We start from the raw sequence: 19357 nt of genomic DNA on the forward strand, positions 1-19357 counted from the left end.
GCCTTTGGGACATCCCACACAACTTAGAGTGTGTTTTCTCCTTTGCTATTCCTAAGGCAATGTTCCTGACTTTTCTCAGCCACTTGAAGAGCTATGTGTTATACTGTTTTGAAACCAGAGCTTTGCATTTAAATCAGATAAATGTGCTGAACTTCCGCATTTTCGCTTCTATCAAAAAAATAAAAAGAGTGAATCATTATATGAGAACGTTTTATGTCTCACAGAAAATAATTTGTAGTATTTCCATTGGAATGAGATGCCACCATGTGGAAACAATTTTTCAATCTGTTCCATAGCCAAGAAGCTGTTGGAGTGCTAATAAAAATATAAACATTTTTGTGCTCAATGACGTTCTGAGCTGTTCCATTTTTCCAGTGCAGCTGCATGTTGGAAAACAAATAGTATTCTTGAGCAGACAAGAGAGCTGCAATGAATGATTTGCTTCTAGAGGTTCATATAAGGTTTTGTACCTGGGATATCTAGCTCATTTCCACAAGCTCAGTTTCAGTGCCTGGTAGTGGCAGTATCACTGAATGCAATAAAGCCCACATATGTGTGAAGAGGCCCGCTCTTTTTTCAAGTTCTCAATTGGATGCGTTTGAGTTACTACGTTTTGTTAGTTTAATATATGTATAAATCCATTGCTTGAACTAATAGGAGGAGATTGAATTTGATTGAAAGGCACGGGCCATTATGCAAAGCTACTGTAGCAAATGAGCAACTAGCTCGAGCACTGAGTGTGCTGCATATAAACACGAATAATAGCATTCACTCTCAAAACTTTAGTGTCAATTTGCATGGATACGTTTTGAATACTGAAAAAGGATAGAGACCTTCTATCCACAATTAACTATTACACTTGGGACATCTTACAGATTAGCAACTAAGTAGGATACATTTGAGCTTTGTCTGCTAACAAATGGTACTACTTTGTTGAATGATAATCTTCTGATTCAATGTATGGCAAATCTGTGAAATATTTGTGACTAGAGGTATGCCTGGGATGTCAAGCACAAAAACCGTAAGCTTTTTGGATGAATCTGCTGCTAAGGGCAGATGTTGGTTCATGTGATATTCCCATTAATAGTCCTCTGGAGGACTGATGGCCTTCAGAAACCGCTGTACGCAAAGGACATTCTTTAAAACAGTCAATGGGTTGGGTTATTTTGCCTTAGTTGAGGTTTTCCTGAAACAACAGTTCATCACGTTTGGTGAATTTAAAGAGCAAAGTGTATCCTCGTCGATGTCTGTTTTTAAGTACAATACATTGCAACCAACTCTAAAGGCAGTGATTTTTAACTTTACTAAGAATACCTCCAAGGTCCTTTGGTTTCTTAGATACGAGGAGAGTTGATTTCCAATCTGAGTCATCTTGAACCCCAGTAAGGGCATGACATTATAGAGTGAGTTAGATACAGGAGTGCCTCGACCCTCCCTACTCATGCTTCTGCAAACCAGACGACGATTATTATTGGATTATGTGAATGACACATACTTAAGAAAGGCAGACAAATATATCAGAATTGATTTTAAGCAATGAACCATTCAACTCAAAGATAATAATAATGTTGTTTACGCACAAATTATTAAGTCCTAAGTATCCTACGGGAAAACTACTGCAACTTTTGATCAATGATAGGTGAGTTAGCAGTTGATGGTGTGGAGTTACGGATGCATTTTGTATTACATGCCTGGTGTAGCTATGGCAAGATGTTGACAGTCATGAGTGACTATTTGCAAGGCTATTAGGCCACGCCCTGAAATAAGTATTCTGTGTCTGTCTTATGAGGTATAGAAAATGATACGTGGCCAGCTTGGATAGTCATGCTCCTCACTGGCCATGGAACTGCAACCAAACTGTTAGTAAAGTTCCTGCCTTGGTTTCAAAATCTGGTTATTGCATGGTAGTATACGTGTTATGTAGATTCCTGACACTACCAAGAGTATCTGCAAATGAAGAGAACTACATATGTTTTAACATGCCAAAATGCCAAAATGATCAAGCTCTGCACTTATTACATTTTATTGACTTGTCTATTAATTATATGCTTCACAAAAGGTATCTTAAACTACTTAAGTAAATGCATGTACTTGCTATAACATGGAAAATAAACTATGGTATACAAAATGTCATTTATTTTTGATTGCGTTGTTTGTACATGGAAAATTCTATAAATAAAAGTTTAAAAACAACATGAAGTTAGCAGGAGAGGTGTAACCAGGGGACCCATATATTCAATCAAATGAAGTATTACTCATATTTAAGCTGGGTCTATAGGTTTACACCAACACTCTGACTCGGTACCATATCATTACATAATCACTCTGCATTCACCATTGCTTACGAGCATTTTTCGGATGTAAAGGGCTACAAATATGTAGGAAGTGAACAATACGGCATTCGCACACTAACGGACGCGGAGACGCTGTACCTCTTGAGGTGAGTGTTGGAACCAGGGCTACTGCAAATAAAGCAGGGATTCAATATCGGGGTTCGGACAGGGCACACAAACAGATAACTCAAGTGAGACAAGAGCGCAAGACCGCTTATATGCTTCCAGCTTTGCCGTATAGGTACGGCTTATCTCCTTATGTTTTGTTAAAAATAAACATACAGCAGCACTATGCCGCACGGGGCCCTGTTAAATAAAATGTTAGTCGAGGATTGGGGTCCGGATACTTAACATGCATAGAATGGGTGTTCTGCTCTGGCAAGATAATTTGTAGCAGGGGTTAGCTTATTGAGTTAAGACTGTGCCCGTTTAAGTTGCTAGTTGTAAAGCATACAAAAGGGCATGGATAAAATGAAGCAGTCGTATTGCCACTTTTAAATGAAGAGCATGATAGGGACATATTATTTGGACATGATAGTCAAAATATAACGAATTGGTTTCCTTCTAGAAATATTGATCACCTGACCGGTTTGGTGGTGCGCGGCTGAAAAAGACACAGCCGGATACCTCATGATGAAAAATAAATCCTTAGTTTGATCAGAAAAGAAAAACTATTCCTGATACAAAAGTATTCCTCTTGGAGAGGTAAGCATCTTCATTGCAGTAAATAAGAACAATATTAGTTCTTTATACAATAATGACTTGCATAGAAGAGTAGCATGTGTTTAGAATATGTGACTTCCCTTGGCTTACAAGGAAAATCAGTGGCATGCAGTAAGTAATTGCATAATTCATTAATATGACCTGTTCACATTCTAACATACTGACAAAGGAGATCCTACGAGGTGGCCAGAGGGCCAGGAGCTGGTCTGTTGGAGATGACTGGTGAGTTAATGGCACTCCGAGGTTTGTGGAGAATGCTGACAACTGGGAGAATTGAAAGTACATTGTGACGTTACTGTGATAGTATGGCCCTCCACAACTGGGAGTTCCTTCAGCAGTTCTCCATTTTGTCTCTTTATCAGGCTTCCCTACCTTTGCCCCTGTTGGCTGGTGATCAGCTATTTTTCTGTGCTAGTTCCACAATTCAATGTCTGTGCACACCGCCCTGCAGGGTCTTGTTCCCCGCCAGCTCTGCAGGTTCTTATCCTTGTTATCTTTGAAAACCGTCTTTATATACCACATGTATGGCCCAACGGCATTGCAGCACTCTATTTAAGCACCAATTTACTTTACCCAAGACCAGATTATTCATTTGGTGATATGTATGGGAGATTAGGTAACTTGCCCAGAATTAAAGTATGTTGTGCGAGTGCGAATGCAATTTCTCAAATTTGCTAAAATCACTGGTATCAACACCAAGAAGCCTTGTGATTCTGGTGAATGGGTGCCAAAGGCCAGCCCCCTACTCTGAAAAGTGTTCCAGGTCCAGACTCTAGTGCGATTCGTCACCTGCCACCTTTATGGGCAGATCAATATGTTGCCCATATTTTGATATCGAAGGGCGTGGTCAAGGTTATGATGTTTACAAACAAAAGTGAGTATGGGCTCAAGCAGGGAGAGCAGCGAAGGCCTTAGTAGCGATACGCAGTATAGCCGAAGTGATATGTGCATGAATGTACCTGGAGAGTACATTACATATATGAGGCATACGGGTGTTAAAGAATAGACAAATAATTTGGTAAGCTCTGCTAAATTTTAAATATCAATCACTCATGAAAAGGGGATGTGCAAATTACATATACCCATTCACCATAGTCAGCATCGACAACATCGAAAAAGGACATAACGGGGGGAGGAGCTATGTCAGCAAGCAGGATGGCTGCTTAGGCTCCCGGCTCCGCCGACCTCCGTAACCCGCCACGATATCCTGTACATTATCCTGACTTTACGCCTAGTCTCTGTGTGCATGAACTGTTCCGCACTCCGATGGTGAAATCCGGAAACTTATATCGGCTTGTTTGACGATGTTCCATCGAGTTGAAGTTTGCGGCCTACTCCAGTGGTGAAGCCGGGGCCTGGAGTACTTTCACAGCCGGGCTGTAGTGCAACAACATCGGCCAGGGAATCGGGCTGGGTCCGGTCGACCGGAGTGGAGGCTTTAATTCAGCCCGAAATTGGCAGCGATCGTTTTCATTGCTCAGCATCGACCGAGGGGTGAGTCAGCTTGCTGCCGGCTGCGGGTGGGGCCCCCGTCCCGCGGACCCGGTTTGCGCCCGCCGGGGTTCGGTGGTTCGGGGTCTCTGGCCTGCGGCCTTAACTGCGTTGATTGTGGCTGCGGACAAAGACTGGTCACCCTTTGCATTTGCACGTTCGTGGTCCTGTCTGTCCCCCCGAGGATGCCAGACTCACCCAGGGAGGTGATTGTGACTGATATCAGGCATGAGAATATGGATCGAACGGTGCATGAGCCATCGCTGAGGTCAATACTGGCAGAACTTTGGGCATTTCGCTCAGATGTGGATACTTTGTTGAGCAAATTGGACACGCGCCTATCTGAGATGCTCCTGGTGGAACCGGGCCCAGCCTTATTGTTGGAACAGGAATCTACAGCCATTCATACCGCGGCCATTTTGACTCCGTGTGAGAACCCCGTGAGGAACAAAGTATTGGAACCATCGGATGGTGCCCTGGGAGACGGTGTTCCCAAGGATGTCATGGTATTGCTGAACCTTCCACCACCACCGGCTTTGGTTATAACGGCAGGCGTTCCCCTCCCGGAGACTTTTGTTTGTGACTTTCCATTCATTTTGTGGTCATTTTTTCCTTTCCTGGTGACGCTACGACTCCTGTGCAAGACACATTGGGACTGTTCAACTAGGAGGGAGAGTTCGTCTGCGTCTACAGTTCCTGTGGACTTACTGCCTGCCGGTAGCCATGGGCTACTTTCTGATGACTCTTCTTCTTTATTGCTTCTTTGTGTGCCTTTGGGTCTCGCTGGGAGGGGTTCGTGTTCTTGTTCGGAAGGGCCAAGGTTAAGATCGACTGGGTCAGGAAGGGTTGGCGTGGCTTTCATAAGTGTTGGACCTGCAACTGTTTGCTCTAAGAGGCTGGGCGGTGTCTCACGGTACTCTCTAATTTCTTCTATATTGTTGTCTTAGACTGGTCTTTTAGTGATAGGGGGTGGCTGTTTCAGGCGGGGGGTCTAAAGGGGCTGGGAGCCCACATGGATATGCCCTCCTCCGTTTTTTCTCCTACCTTTGGGGCTTTAGTTATTAGGGGCGACAGGCACGCTGCTAGTGGGGTTAGGCTGTAGCCATTTGCAGGGGTGCAGGGTGGGGGGGCTGAAGGTTTTTTTTTTATTTTGCCTTTTTTATTTTCTATGGCCTTTCTTTCCTTCTCTCTCTTTCTTAAAGGATCAGAATAGCTACGAATCATTCGGATTCTTATCGTGTGCTTGTATTTCGTGCTTATGCTCTTATGATATCCTGATTCCTGGGCGGGCAGGCTCCGAGTACTGGCGCAACATGGAATGTATATTGTGTGTTCTTTTGTACCGATCTATATGCTCTGGCGCCAATTCTCCATTATAGTGGTTATTACATGCATATCCTGTTTCTTGCCCTGTCCCCCGCATTCTGTCTGATTGTATGGCACCTGATCCTCTCTTATAAAATATAAAAGGAAACCTCTGTCTCATCCTGGAACCCAGTTGTGCATTTTAATACAAGTTTTATCCTGAATCGCTGCCGGACCTCTGGGTTGTCGGCTGATGAGCTGTGTCATACTGTGATATCGGAGATTTTAATTTGTCTAGCGGCCGGCCCCCGCGGTTGTAGGCCCATACTTGTATTTTTACTGAATGCTACAATAAAGGTTTTTCAACAAAAAAAAAAGAAGAAAAAGGACATAACAATACCATAAGCTGTCACTGTCATATGCATTGGGCTTCCTTGTACCTTAGGTCTTGAAGGTTGTATGCAAATGGAATAATTGTTAGAAGTCCCATGTGCCCTTCGAATGTATTGCATTTGATAGAACTTACCACCGCACAACTGCACTGTTCACAGCGTTCACATATTTTGCAACATACAACCATTTTTCGGTATCTTCCTTTGACATTTGCCAAACCTTCTATGGCTCACAGCTCAAATGCACAACTTAAAAGTGTATACATGTCAGGTAGTTTCTGGGAGCATGCATGACTGAATAAGGCACTATTGTAAAACTTAAAACACATTATGCAGCTTGAACTATACAAACAAACATTTTTACATAGCACACTCTTAGCAAAACCTTAAAAATATCAGGGTGATTTTGCATGTATTTGTCCACTTAGATACCTATATTGCGGGTCTAAAACATTATCTAAAAAAACTTTACAGATGGGAAGGAAGGAGACACTCAAAAAACAGATCAACTCACCTGCATATGCAGCCGCTCATTTTCCTCTATCTTCTTTCGAAGGTCCTCATCAAAGACACTTTTCTGCTCTAAGCTCAACTGAGGAGTAGGCTCACCCACTTTCTGATGGAGAGAAAATGAACGCCAATCAAAAAATCAACACACTTACTTTGTAAACTGATAATGAAGATTCTGTTAAAATTTCATCAAAAGTCTAGTATCTGCATATACAATTAAAATACATAAGTGCAAAAATATTTTTTCAATGACCTGCACTTTACAAAAATGACTTCTACAGCAAAAAACTCTGCATCCAAGATGCTGTACCTGACCCTCCATAATGGCGTGTGTAAATGTAAACTTTTTTTTCACATTCATATATTGTGAAGTCTGCAATGTACATATCAACTTTAGCAGCCTTTTCTCTCGCTTTCATTTTTTTACAGCTTCACAACATGTTTAAAGTTCACAAATGTCGCAACATTTACAATTAAGAAAGCCCTTCACAACGTTGGAAAGGAAAAATCCATTAAATGTCAAAAATGTGTACACAAGTTTTTTTTGTCGCTTGATAATTTAAAGCTCAGCTTTGCAGAGCAGATACAAAGTATCCAAATACTGTGCCTTTAGAATCCAATATTAACAAAAAAGGAAATCCTGAATATATGTCCACAAAAAAATTAAAAAATTAAAATGAAGATGACAAATAATAAGATTCAACCAAACTGAAAATTTGTGTATTTATTGCCCTATCAATGGCCTTTATATGTTGTCTAAATATATCTATCAATACTACTATTTATAGAGAACTTATATAGTTTTAAAACACTCGTAGTGGTGTTTTAGGAAGCTACTAAGTCAGAGAAACTGATTCTCAGATCGGAGGTTGGCAAGTACTCTCTGGATCAGCAGTAATCTTGATCAAGAAAATGATTAAGTTTGCGTAAAGGAGTTAGAGGCCTGCTTAAGTCCAAGGACCTAAAATCTGATCAGTCTGGCTCAGGTCTGACACAGTAAAATTCTTATTCTTGGGCGGTGGACGGCATCCAGTACTTGGATACATTTCAGCCGGAGCAGAGGTTGTCATACATTTCATAAGACGACCAGTGAGATGTATGATAATTATAGAATTGTCAGCCTACAACAGGTGCCCAACAGACCGAGGTAGGAAGACGTGACCGGGCCTAAAGTCGGAGCGTTGCTTCAGAGTGGACCCTCTCGGTAGAGGTGAGCCTGAGAAGGTGGTCACTGGCCATACGCAGGCCACATGAGATCAGTGGTGATGCCGGAGTGACTGGAACTAGCCTGCCGACTGTGTCTATGTTGAAGGAATCAGGCAGGAGGCACGGACTGGCCTGTGGCATGTATGACAGCAACAGAGAGTGATGATCCGGGGCTGGGTGTTAGCTCGGCCAAAAGAAATATGAGCTGATGAATGGACATGATTCTTCGCCGACCAATGAGAAGCATGGGACCGAGTACAGAGAGAAGCAGTGCTGGGCTACTCTGATCATTCACATCCTAAGCCACAGCAATAAATGGGGAGATGCCATACTACATGGGGATCTCTGGGGACATCAAGTCCTCACCAGGAAGCAGCAGGGTATAAAGAAGCTGTGGTGATGCCAGTGGTCGACAGGAAATTCTAGTGGTCTTTATTGGAGGAAACTTATGAGGATGCAGCTAGTGGGAAAGACACCACGTCTGAAGAAGCAGCGGAAGAAAAAGATGGGTAACTTCATTAAAGAACACCTAGATCAGCAGAGGACCTGCTGTAGCTAAGTGACCTAGTACTGCATTGCATCTGCTCTGTTGTATTTTGTTTCATAGATATGTTCTAAGCCAATCCTACCATAGTTACAGTATAGCAGGGGCCACACACTGACCAAGATGCAAGGCAAGTGGCGTTGAGCAGCACAGTGTCTGCCTGGCACCAATTTTCCCCCCATTAAGTGACCGTTTGTTAAAAGAGCATAATTTGACCTAGTGCATAGGTTCTTGCGGTCAGGTGCATTAAGCGTGCTATGGGCACAGGGTAGTTTGAGGCCTGGTCCTAGGAAGGAAGCTATAGATGGGGAAAAATAATTTAAGCCATTTAGTCAGACGACACTAGGGTAGAGTGCTTTAAGGGGGAACCTCGGATAAAGCATAAAAGATGGTTAGTGACGCAGGTCCGCATGAAAGAAATGGACGGGCAGAACTGGATCCAGGGCTGGGACAACGTTCTCATCAACATGAGTGCGCAACACTGCAGCTAGGTGATCATACACTGCTAACTAGGATTGTCAAAAATGTAGGCAATCCTACTAAAAGGCGTAAAATACACTCCTACTTGAAATACATGGGCATCCAAGCAGCAATTATGTAATAGATGCATCTCACACAAACTAAGAGTATGGAAGAGGCAAATTTACATCACAACATTCTCTACATATGCGAAAGGTGTCCTAATTTAGATATGCCCAGAGGAGCTATACAGGGTGGTAGACCACAGCGTGGATAAGGATGACAGTTATGAGTGTGTCTAAGGTCAACTAGTCGGCATGGTGCTGCTCTTAACTGGACTACACTCTCCCAATGCAGGGTAAGTGTCTCACACAGAACGCATAACCACACTACTGGGCCGTTGCTTTCAGGACCCTAAATGCTCGGTGGTGACTTTATCTGTATAATGAATGCTCGGTGGTGGACACAGCCTACAGACAGCAGTTCAGGAACACAACATTTCAATATACGATATTCTGGTTTACCTTCGACCTGACTTCAATTATGGGGATGGTGGACTCCTTCAGGGAGCTCTTAGGCCTGCTGTTAACACACAGAAATCCTGCGTGCATTTCCTGGAAGGAACCTGCATCTACCTTGTTCTAATTGCCCCACCCACTTTTAAATGCTTGGGGGTCTGCATCTACAGAGATTTCGAGGATGTCAGTGAGGGCAATCCTATTGGGTGGATGCCTCCCTTCGCTCCTCATCAGTCTTTTAGCAGAGACTTTCTAGGTTACCAATGGGTCTTATTGCAGTGTCAGAAATGGTGGCCTTGCTGGGCTCTCTGTACCTGTTCACAAACGTTCATTTGTTGTTGCCCCGAACAGTGTTCCAGGACCTCATCAGATCGCCTAAGAATCTGATCTGGGTGTTCGGCAAACTCCGGGTGGCTCCGGGGAAGCCATTTTTTGCCCATTGAGGTCGAGGGGTCTGGGGGCGCTGGACCGTGAGATGCATAATCTAGTGGGGCAACTACAATGGTTCATGACTTGGATTACCGCAGAGGCGCCGCCTGAAGTGCGGTATCTGTGACCTAGTCTGAGCCGCTTGCTGGTACTTCAAGGTGCCCTGGGGACAGAACCCATGGTTCGCAGCTGCCGATTTTGCTCCAGGTGTCTGAACACTGTGGGTCCCATTACCTTCTCTGCAGGCACTGCACAGCGGCATACTCTATGGATCTCCCTCTCTGGTGCCTCCCGATTCAGCAGAGGTTGGGATGATGGCTCACAGGTCAGTTGTTTGCAGATGGGATCATGCTCAGGAGCAGTAGATTTATCTGTCGGGACAGTTCTCGACATGTGCAGTGCTTTGAGAGGCAATACGAGGTGACTGTGGTGACTCAGAGGTAGAACCTGCCACTGACCCTGCTTTGTATACGCTGCTGAGATGTAGTTCCAAGAAGCACAAGATGACAAACGCTGTCAGACCTGGCCCTCCTTAGAAGGTCACCCCCAAACCTTTTGCCTTCACTCTCCGGCTTTCTGAAATCTTTTTTGTCTCCTCGAGACGAACGGCTCCCTCGACCCATCACAGTCCGGATTCCGAGCGAACCACAGCACCGAGACCGCCCTCATTGCAGCCACCGACGGCATCAGGACCCTGCTGGACAAAGGGGAAACCACCGCCCTCATCCTCCTCGACCTATCGGCTGCTTTCGACACGGTCTGCCACTGCACCCTGACAACCCGCCTCCACCACGCCGGAATCCAAGGAAAGGCCCTGGAATGGATCACCTCCTTCCTCTCCGACAGAACCCAAAGAGTTCGTCTCCCGCCCTTCCGCGCAGCAGCCACCAAGATAATCTGCGGCGTACCCCAAGGCTCCTCGCTCAGCCCCACCCTCTTCAATGTCTACATCAGCCCCCTCGCAGCCATTGCACGCAAGCACAACCTCAACCTCATCTCCTACGCCGACGATACCCAACTGATCCTCTCCCTCACCAACGACCCCGCCACCGCCAAGGCCAGCTTCCAGGAAGGAATGAAAGACGTTGCAGAATGGATGAAGCTCAGCCGGCTGAAACTGAACTCAGACAAGACGGAAGTCTTCATCCTCGGCCCATCCATCTCCGCCTGGGACGACTCCTGGTGGCCCGCCGGCTCTGGGCACCCCCCCACCCCCCAAGCCCACGGACCACGCACGCAACCTGGGTTTCATCCTCGACTACTCCCTCACGATGACCAGGCAAGTCAACGCCATCACCTCTTCCTGCTTCAACACCCTCCGCATGCTCCGAAAGATCTTCCGTTGGATCCCCACTGGAACCAGGAAGAAGGTCACCCAGGCCCTCGTCACCAGCCGGCTGGACTACGGGAACGCTCTCTACGCAGGGACCACTGCCAAACTTCAGAAAAGACTCCAGCGCATACAGAACGCATCCGCACATCTCGTCCTGGACATCCCCCGACACAGCCACATCTCCGCCCGCCTGAGAGACCTGCACTGGCTCCCTGTCAACAAGAGGATCACGTTCAGACTTCTCACCCACGCACACAAAGCTCTCCACAACATGGGTCCCGAATACCTCAACAACCGCCTCACGTTCTACACACCTACCCGCCAGCTCCGCTCCGCCAGCCTCACCCTCACCGCCGTTCCACGTATCCGCAGAACCACCACCGGAGGAAGATCATTCACCAACCTCGCGGCCAAGACTTGGAAGACCGTCCCCACCCACCTACGACTGACCCAGGACCATCTCGCCTTCAGGAAGCACCTCTAGACCTGGCTCTTCGAGCAGTAGCGCCACCCCCCCTCCCAGTGCCTTGAGACCCTCGTGGGTCAGTAGTGCGCTCTATAAATTTCGTGATTGATTAATTGATTGATTGGCATTTAGGACTCTGTGCTCTTTACCACTGCTAACCTCTGCTATAGTGCTTTTGCTCACTCCTTAAAACATGGAAAAATTGGTTAACACCTGATTGGCATATTTAATCTAAGTATAAGTCATTTGTATACCCAGGGTCAGTAAATGAAATACTACTAATGCACCTGCAGCACTGAGTAGGCCCTTAACACATGTCTCAGGCCTGCCACAGCAGCCTGGTGGAGCTTTAAACTGCGAATTCCACCAGGCAAAATAACCGTATTGTCAATTCTAAAACTCCCTTTAAATTACACATAGGTCACACCTATGTTACGTTATGTTATGTTCATTATATTTATAAAGCGTGAATGAATCACCTCCAAAAGGGTCTCTCTATGCTAAGCACTCTATAATAGGCCAGAATTTCTGTAGGAAATTAATAAAAAAACTACAGGTTTTGAGAAATGTCTTTCAAAAGGCAAAATCTGTCCAAATTTGTATATGTAAGGGTAAGGGCCAAATAAGAAAAAGATCTTCCCCTGTTATCTGGCAGTGCGAATATGTTGGGTGATGAAGTAAGCATAGTCCGCTCGATCTGAGGCTGCGCGTAGCAGCATAAAACTGTACTTTATTCTGTAGATAGAGCGGCCCATTTCAAAAGAGAAACTTATGTACAAGGCAGAGAACTTTGAATAAAGATAATTTTTTTATCAGTAGCCAATGCACGAGTTTTAATGTGGGCTCAGATGGAGAGCAGGATGGTGGATTTCAGATCAGACGGCAGCAGTATTTTGTACCATCTGAAGTTTAGCTAAAAAATCTTCATTTGCAGCAAGTGATGGTTTGTCTGGACTGAAAAGCCAGCCATTGAAAAGCAGGCACGTAATAGCAAAACTGGATCTAAAAATGGAGGTTACTTTCTTTCTCATAGAGAGGGCATCATCAATCAGTATGCCAAAAGTTCGCCCAGACTTTTTGTGGGTGGGGGCTGGTCCCAATTCCAACAGCTACCAGTCATCAGAGCAATAGGAGGGATCTTTTCCTAAAAGCAAGATTTCCGTCTTCCCTGTATTTAGTTGAAGGCAGTTAGACGACGTCCATAGGGCTATTTTTTTCAACTAATCCCTGAATCTAATTTTAGTGAATTCAGGATTTTCCCTCATGGTAATAATAAGTTGCATGCCGTTTGCATATGAGATAACTTCGAAACCGCAAGATCTCTTGAGCCAGGGGTGACCCATAGATATTTAAAAGGGTGGGCTCAAAGAAGAGCCCTGTGGTCCCTCCGGCCACCCCTCCCTCCACCACTCACCCCATTCAGGGTCATAGTACAGTAGACCCTAAATAGAACATAGGTCAGGGTGCATTGCAATTAAATAATTGGACGTGTACTTTTAAGTTTTCCATTTCCTAGTAGTGAAAAACTCTTGAATGTATTTTTAACTATTGTGAGCCCTACCTCACCTATTGCCTAACTTTGGGTTCCATTATTACATTTAATAAGTGCTAACATTTGGTTGGGAACAGGTTCTAACCATGGGGTGCCTGCAGCCTGGTCTGGGTCACATCACTAGGTGTAGTTGGCAACTGTCCTTTGTAAATTCCTCCTAGACCACGGGTACTCATAGTACGGCCCGTGGGCCAGTGGCGGCCCGGCAAGCCTTCCCTGGCGGCCCGTGGACCTGGCAGACATTTACCAGTGTTTTAAAAACACATTTCTAAGTGTCTGCAACCGGAGCGAGACACTGCTGCTCTGTGGGGGTCGGTCGGGTGATTCATTCAGGTGACAGGGAGAGCAGAGCTGTAGGGGCCGAGGTCAAATACAATAAAGCCCCATTAAAATGCAAATGGTCTTCTAAAGACCTGTTAAGTGCTCAGGTGCGGCTTTGTGTGTGTTTGTGCCAGGAAGCTGTCTCAGCCAGGCCGACGCACAGGGTGAGATGCTGTTCCTGTCGCAGACTGACTCATCGCTGAACCTAGGGCTCGCAGCATCAGTCTAGCAGAGGAAAAGGACTGCAGCCCCAAAGCTCCGAAGTCAGCAGCAAGAAATTCCTCAAGTTGGGGGCGCAGAGGGGAGCTACCATGACTGACATTACAAATGTCAAGGAAGGCTGGGTACAGAAGAGGGGTAAGTGTAAAAACGGAAGCATTCACTCTGTATCAAAAACAGTCATTCTCAACAATATGGAAACAGTTCTGTGACCACATTTAGAGAAATGACCAATCGATGAAAAATGCAGTGAAGGGGTGCGAAATGTGCAAAGATAGTTTACCTCTTATGGACAGGATAGGTCGGTGTGTTGTTTTTGGTTTGTTACACATGATTTATTTCATAAGGGGTTAGCTGTTTTTGTATTCACTTGTCTGCAAGCATGTCTCTTCTGGCAATCCTTCTTAAAATGAGGACGTTGTAAATGTAATCTCGTTTTGTATTATTTTGGTCAGCACGTTTAAACGCAGAGGCCTACCATAATCTCTCTGTTTTAGAAATTAAACGTTTACAGCGTTTTGTTCCCATCAACCAAAAACAAGTTTGTGTGCACCCTGCCAGCCGTAAGATTTTCATCGCCAACAAAACCGAAAATTAATGATTTGCCTCTGTTTTGCCATTATTGGAAGGAATTGTTCAAGCATTCAAATCTACTGATTCCTGAGGCCCAGCTCGGTATCCTTTGTAGTGAGAGGTATTGATGACATTTAATACCGTTTTTTTAGAGACTTATGGTGGTTGTGTATAATTGAGAACGGAAATTGGGTTATTGAAGTCCCATGGGTACACAGTGGGTATTTTTCACTTGCTTTTTGCACCCTCTAGGCATCTGAATCTGGAATCTGGAACTCGCTTCCTCCATCGCTCCGTGTCACCATTTCCACCCGGATCTTCAAAGCTAACCTCAAATCTCTTCTATTCCAAAGACACTTTCACAACTAATTTATAAAATGCATAAATACATAAATAAATAAATAAATAAATGACAGAGGGAGGTAGAGGTATGGATGGAGAGGGAGGGAAAGGGAGGGAGGGAGAGGGAGGGAGGGAGAGGGAAGGGGAGTGAGGGAGGGAGTGAGGGAAGGGGAGGGAGTGAGGGAAGGAAGGGGAGTGGGCGAGGAAGAGAGAGGGAAGGGGAGTGGGGGAGGGAGAGAGGGAAGGGGGGAGCGGGGTAGGGGAGTGAGGGAAGGGGAGGAAGGGGAGGGAGTGAGGGAAGGAAGGGGAGTGGGGAGGGAGAATGGGAAGGGGAGTGAGGGACAGGGAAGGGGGAGCGGGTGAAGGGGAGTGAGGGTGAGGGAAGGGGAGGGAGTAAGGGAAGGGGAGTGAGGGAGAGAGGGAAGGGGAGAGAGGGAGGGAGGGAAGGGGAGTGAGGGAGGGAGGGAAGGGGAGTGAGGGAGGGAGAGGGGGTAGGGGAGTGATGGTGAGGGAAGGGGAGTGAGGGAAGGGTGGTGAGGGACCGGTGTCCAACCTCATGGTCACCGTTTTTTTGTTGCTCTAGCCCGGCCCCCTCCCCCACTGACCCCGCCCCCACCGGTGCGGCCCTCGGACACAAACCACACTGTAAATTTGGCCCCCGAGAGAAAGTTTGTGAGTACCCATGTCCTAGACAGTATCACAAAGGAGAGTCTGGGCATTGGCAGATTGGGCCACCTCGGACTTGATAGGTGGAATAGCTGTCATCTACCACACTTACACTTCAAATGCACTGGCTCAGCTTACACACAATGGACGTCACATCATACAACAAATGGCGGCCGGGTATATCTTGCTGCACAAACTACACATCTTATTCTGTGTACTATGCAACCACCAACGGTCCTGGACCAATTATTCAAGGAAGAGTTGGATTAACAGAATTATCAACTTATTTGAGCTTACATTAATCAGGTCACAAACGTCTGTAAATCGTGAAAATAATTAAAACAAACAGATGTGCAAAAAAAACACTAAGTATTAATACAACATATTTATTTAGTCATTTAAAGGAACAATCATTAGAGGGTCAAGAAGGTAGGAGAATGTTCTAGGGTACGTGTAAGAAAGAGTGCTCAAGTGCATATATAGAAATTACGCTGCAAACGTGTCACCAGAAAACATTGGAAGTGACACGTTCGCAGCGGATGGCCGTGAAAGGAGGCTGGTAATTGCGCACGTAGTACCTAATACAGTTTGTTCCCGGAATGGGACAGTGATTCAGTACCTTTGCATATGGAGTGAGCACACTTGTGTAGACTCTGCGCTAAAGTTTAAACTTTTCTGAGAAAGTGCCATTTTGACTTGAGCTTACATCATATGGCCTACAACTCGCAGAGTGTGTGGTTTTTTATATATTTGCCCAGAAGAAGCCCGCATGGATGAAACGCGTTGGCTGTTGTGTGTTCAATAAAGAATAAAAAGATCTACAAAAGTCAAAAGTGAAAGGCTCAACATTTCTGTCATCGTTTTTTGCACATTATTTGTGGGATTCGTACCCTATGAACTTGTGTTCTCATAACAATGCATCTCCCATTTGTTGTATTACAATGGATGTCAGACTAGCCTACTGTGCCCCCTGACAGACTAGGACCAGGGCAGGTAGGCACAGAATTCCAGACACCTCTGTAGGGGGAAACTCCAGAAACTTCTTTCACCTCAAAGAAGGCACCAGGTATAAATATTGGAGTCTCAGACCCAACTCTTCAGATCTCTTCAGGACCTGTGGACTCTTCCATCATCTGTCCTTTTTGAATTTGTCACCTAACGAGGAAAGGGTATGCCCAGACGTGGTTCCTGTGCTCGCTTCGCCACCAGATTCAAGCTAGCCTGGCTGATGAGGGGTGTTACCCCAAAACCAGTCCCAAGGTGCTTGTTTCTGGTCCAGGGAAGATCTGGCCTGGCAGTTCTGGCTGGACTGTTCCCAAGGGGGAACAGGGTCAAGACTGATTTGCATACGGCTGGATGTAAATTGGAATGGCGTGGTATGCAAATAAACAATGGGTTTAACCCAGATCTGTGACTGGAGTGAATGTTTGCTTAGTTTAGCATTTCGTCCCTCATCTGTTCTTTTTGCATTTGTCGCGCTAAGAGGGAAGGCTATGCCCAGACGTGAGTCCTGTGCTCTCTAGCGCACCAGATTCAAGCTAGCCTGGCTGATGAGGGTTGTTACCACAAAACCAGTCCCAGGATGCTTGTTTCTGGTTCAGGGAAGACTGGGCCTGGCACTTCGGGCTGGATGGGTCAAGAGCGAGTTACATATGGCTGGGTCTAAACTGGAAAAACGTGGCATGCAAAAACAACTGATTTAATCCAGATCTGTGACTGGGGTGAATGTTTGATTAATTCAGCATTCTGTCCATCATCTGTTCTTTTTGCGTTTGCCGGAAGAAGGGCCGGCCAGCTGTAAGGTCTGCCCTTCTGCCTAAGCCCTGCCGACTATGCAGCTGCCCTGCTTAATCCAGTATGCCTGTGTGTACCCAGAACTCCGAGAAATATCAAAGGGTCAGTCGACTGCCTCCCATGTTCAGGCCACAGGGACATACAGACTCCTTCAACCTCAATGCAGCAATACGCATCTCGAAACAGAGCGGCGCAGCTCGACACAGACACGGACCCAGCATGACGCATTTTGAATCCAGCACTGATGCATCACAGCGCAATTCCTTGCAAACCCCGGTGGCTCCTTTGAGGACAATGCAGCTTGCCACTGATGCCGACCAACATCAATGCATCTTAGCCCTGTGCCAAGGCATCACAGCGCAAATCTTCGCAGCCCCAGCAACTCTGACAACAATGCAGGACCCCACATCAGAAGCGGTCTCATCATTCTGAGCAGTTTCACAATCATTCTCACCGTCAGAGGTTACAACCTCCATAAAAGAGTAGCATCTTTTTAAATACGGTCACTTTCTCATTGTTGAGGTAGGTTTGCCCATCACTATGTAGAATATCGCTCACAAGAATGGTTGTATTACTTGGGGACAAAGATGTGACATTGTCATTTACGATGAAGTCTAATTTGTGTAAGGGGTGTTACACTGCTACTGAGTGTTGGTAAAGTATAACTCTCAGGTGATGCTCTTTACCATCCAGCCGTTAAGGTATGAAAAGACATGAATGGCATTTGACACAAATGAGCTACAATCTCCACAAGACATTTGGTAAATACATGTGGGGCTGTTGCAAACCAGAAGGGTAGTACCTTGACTTGATATTAATGTCCAATTAAACACAAATCTGCAATACTGGTGTGCTCGGATGATAGGGATGCAGAATTAGTTATCCTTGCAATAAAAGTCCACCATGTAATCCACAATGCAGAATGGTGGTAGGAAATCTTTACAGCTGTCATCTTGAGGTGTTGTGAAACAATGAATCTGTACAATGGCCTGAGGTGAAGGATGGCCTGAGCATGCTGTCCTTTTTGAGTATTTGAAAGTACATAGAGTATGGTCCTTGTCCTCTACGGTGTAATGGAATGAGTTGCACTTCCTACTGCAGCAGCTTTTAATGTTTTTCGCGATAGTTTGAAGGCAAAGTGTCATGGAACTCCAAGGTGTATTTTTTGTGGAGTATGGATAGGACCCATTTTTCTGAGATTATCTCCCCCAATTGCAGAAGGTGTAACCTTATTCTCCCTTCCAACAGGTGTTGAATGATTTGGGGATGGTGGGTAAGTCATTGTTTGGAAGTAGAGAGGCCTTTTCAGACAGTAGCTGTTCCACTGGAATACTCCCTGGGGTATATCTTGGGAGTCTGGCCTTTCTGAAAGAATTGCTGCTGCTGAAAGCTAGAGAACTGCATTGTTGCAGCTTTGGCATCTCCTCTAACCTGCTGGTGCAGAAAACCAGACCGACCGATTTGGGCATCAGGAGCTGCCAAATATGTAGCTGTATCCGTGTCCTTGTTGATTTTCTCATGCATTGAATCCTCCTGAAGCCCAGACAATTTTTTGTATTCAAGACTGGGTGTGAGCCTGACATCCTGAGCTGTGCAGATCTTCAGAGCAGGACACTGCTATTGGTCTCAAGTAATGCAGTAACAGCCAATCAAGAGTGCACTGTATGTTGGCATTTGAGATTTTATCCTCCTGCACCAACTCCTTACCTCTCTTGTGGTAGGCCATGGTCAGAGATTTCACCAGCGGTTCCATTTTCTCACAGTGATTCTTGTTTTACTAAGAGAATAGCCCTACTGAGTTGGGGATGCACCATTGTGTTCTACAACCACTCTCTTGCCTGCTCCATGGATTTTGCATATTTCCTAAACTAGTGGCAGAGCTTCTCCAGCGCTTCTGGTGCAGACCCTCTTTTTAGCTGTGTGAACCACCAGGATGTCAGGTAGTACAAGGGCGCTATTCTACAAGAGGTGCTCCGGTGCCACCTTGTACTTTTTATCAACCTCGGGAGATACAGTTCCCATTTTTACCAACTTTATGATGTTTTTGCCCACACATTGAGTCATGCTCTTTACAATGGACAGGAACAGAACTGATCGTTTAGTCCTGGATAGTGTTTTAATGAATGTTGTCTTCATGCTCTACCACATGGTTTGCAGTGTCTGCAGTCCACTGGATGATGG

At 45.5% G+C, this 19357-nt stretch overlaps 1 protein-coding gene across 1 annotated transcript in view; it reads right to left on the minus strand.

Annotated features, from left to right (window-relative positions):
- The window catches only part of PPP1R21 (protein phosphatase 1 regulatory subunit 21), a 383731-nt gene that overhangs the window by 288023 nt on the left and 76351 nt on the right, over positions 1-19357 (minus strand). The window contains exon 4 of the mRNA XM_086927763.1: positions 6759-6860. Coding sequence (XP_086783889.1) covers positions 6759-6860 — 102 coding nt within the window. The remainder of the gene's footprint in view (positions 1-6758; positions 6861-19357) is intronic.

This window comes from Lissotriton vulgaris, chromosome 6 (genome assembly GCF_964263255.1).
Source record: "Lissotriton vulgaris chromosome 6, aLisVul1.2, whole genome shotgun sequence".
Taxonomy (NCBI): Eukaryota; Metazoa; Chordata; class Amphibia; order Caudata; family Salamandridae; genus Lissotriton; species Lissotriton vulgaris.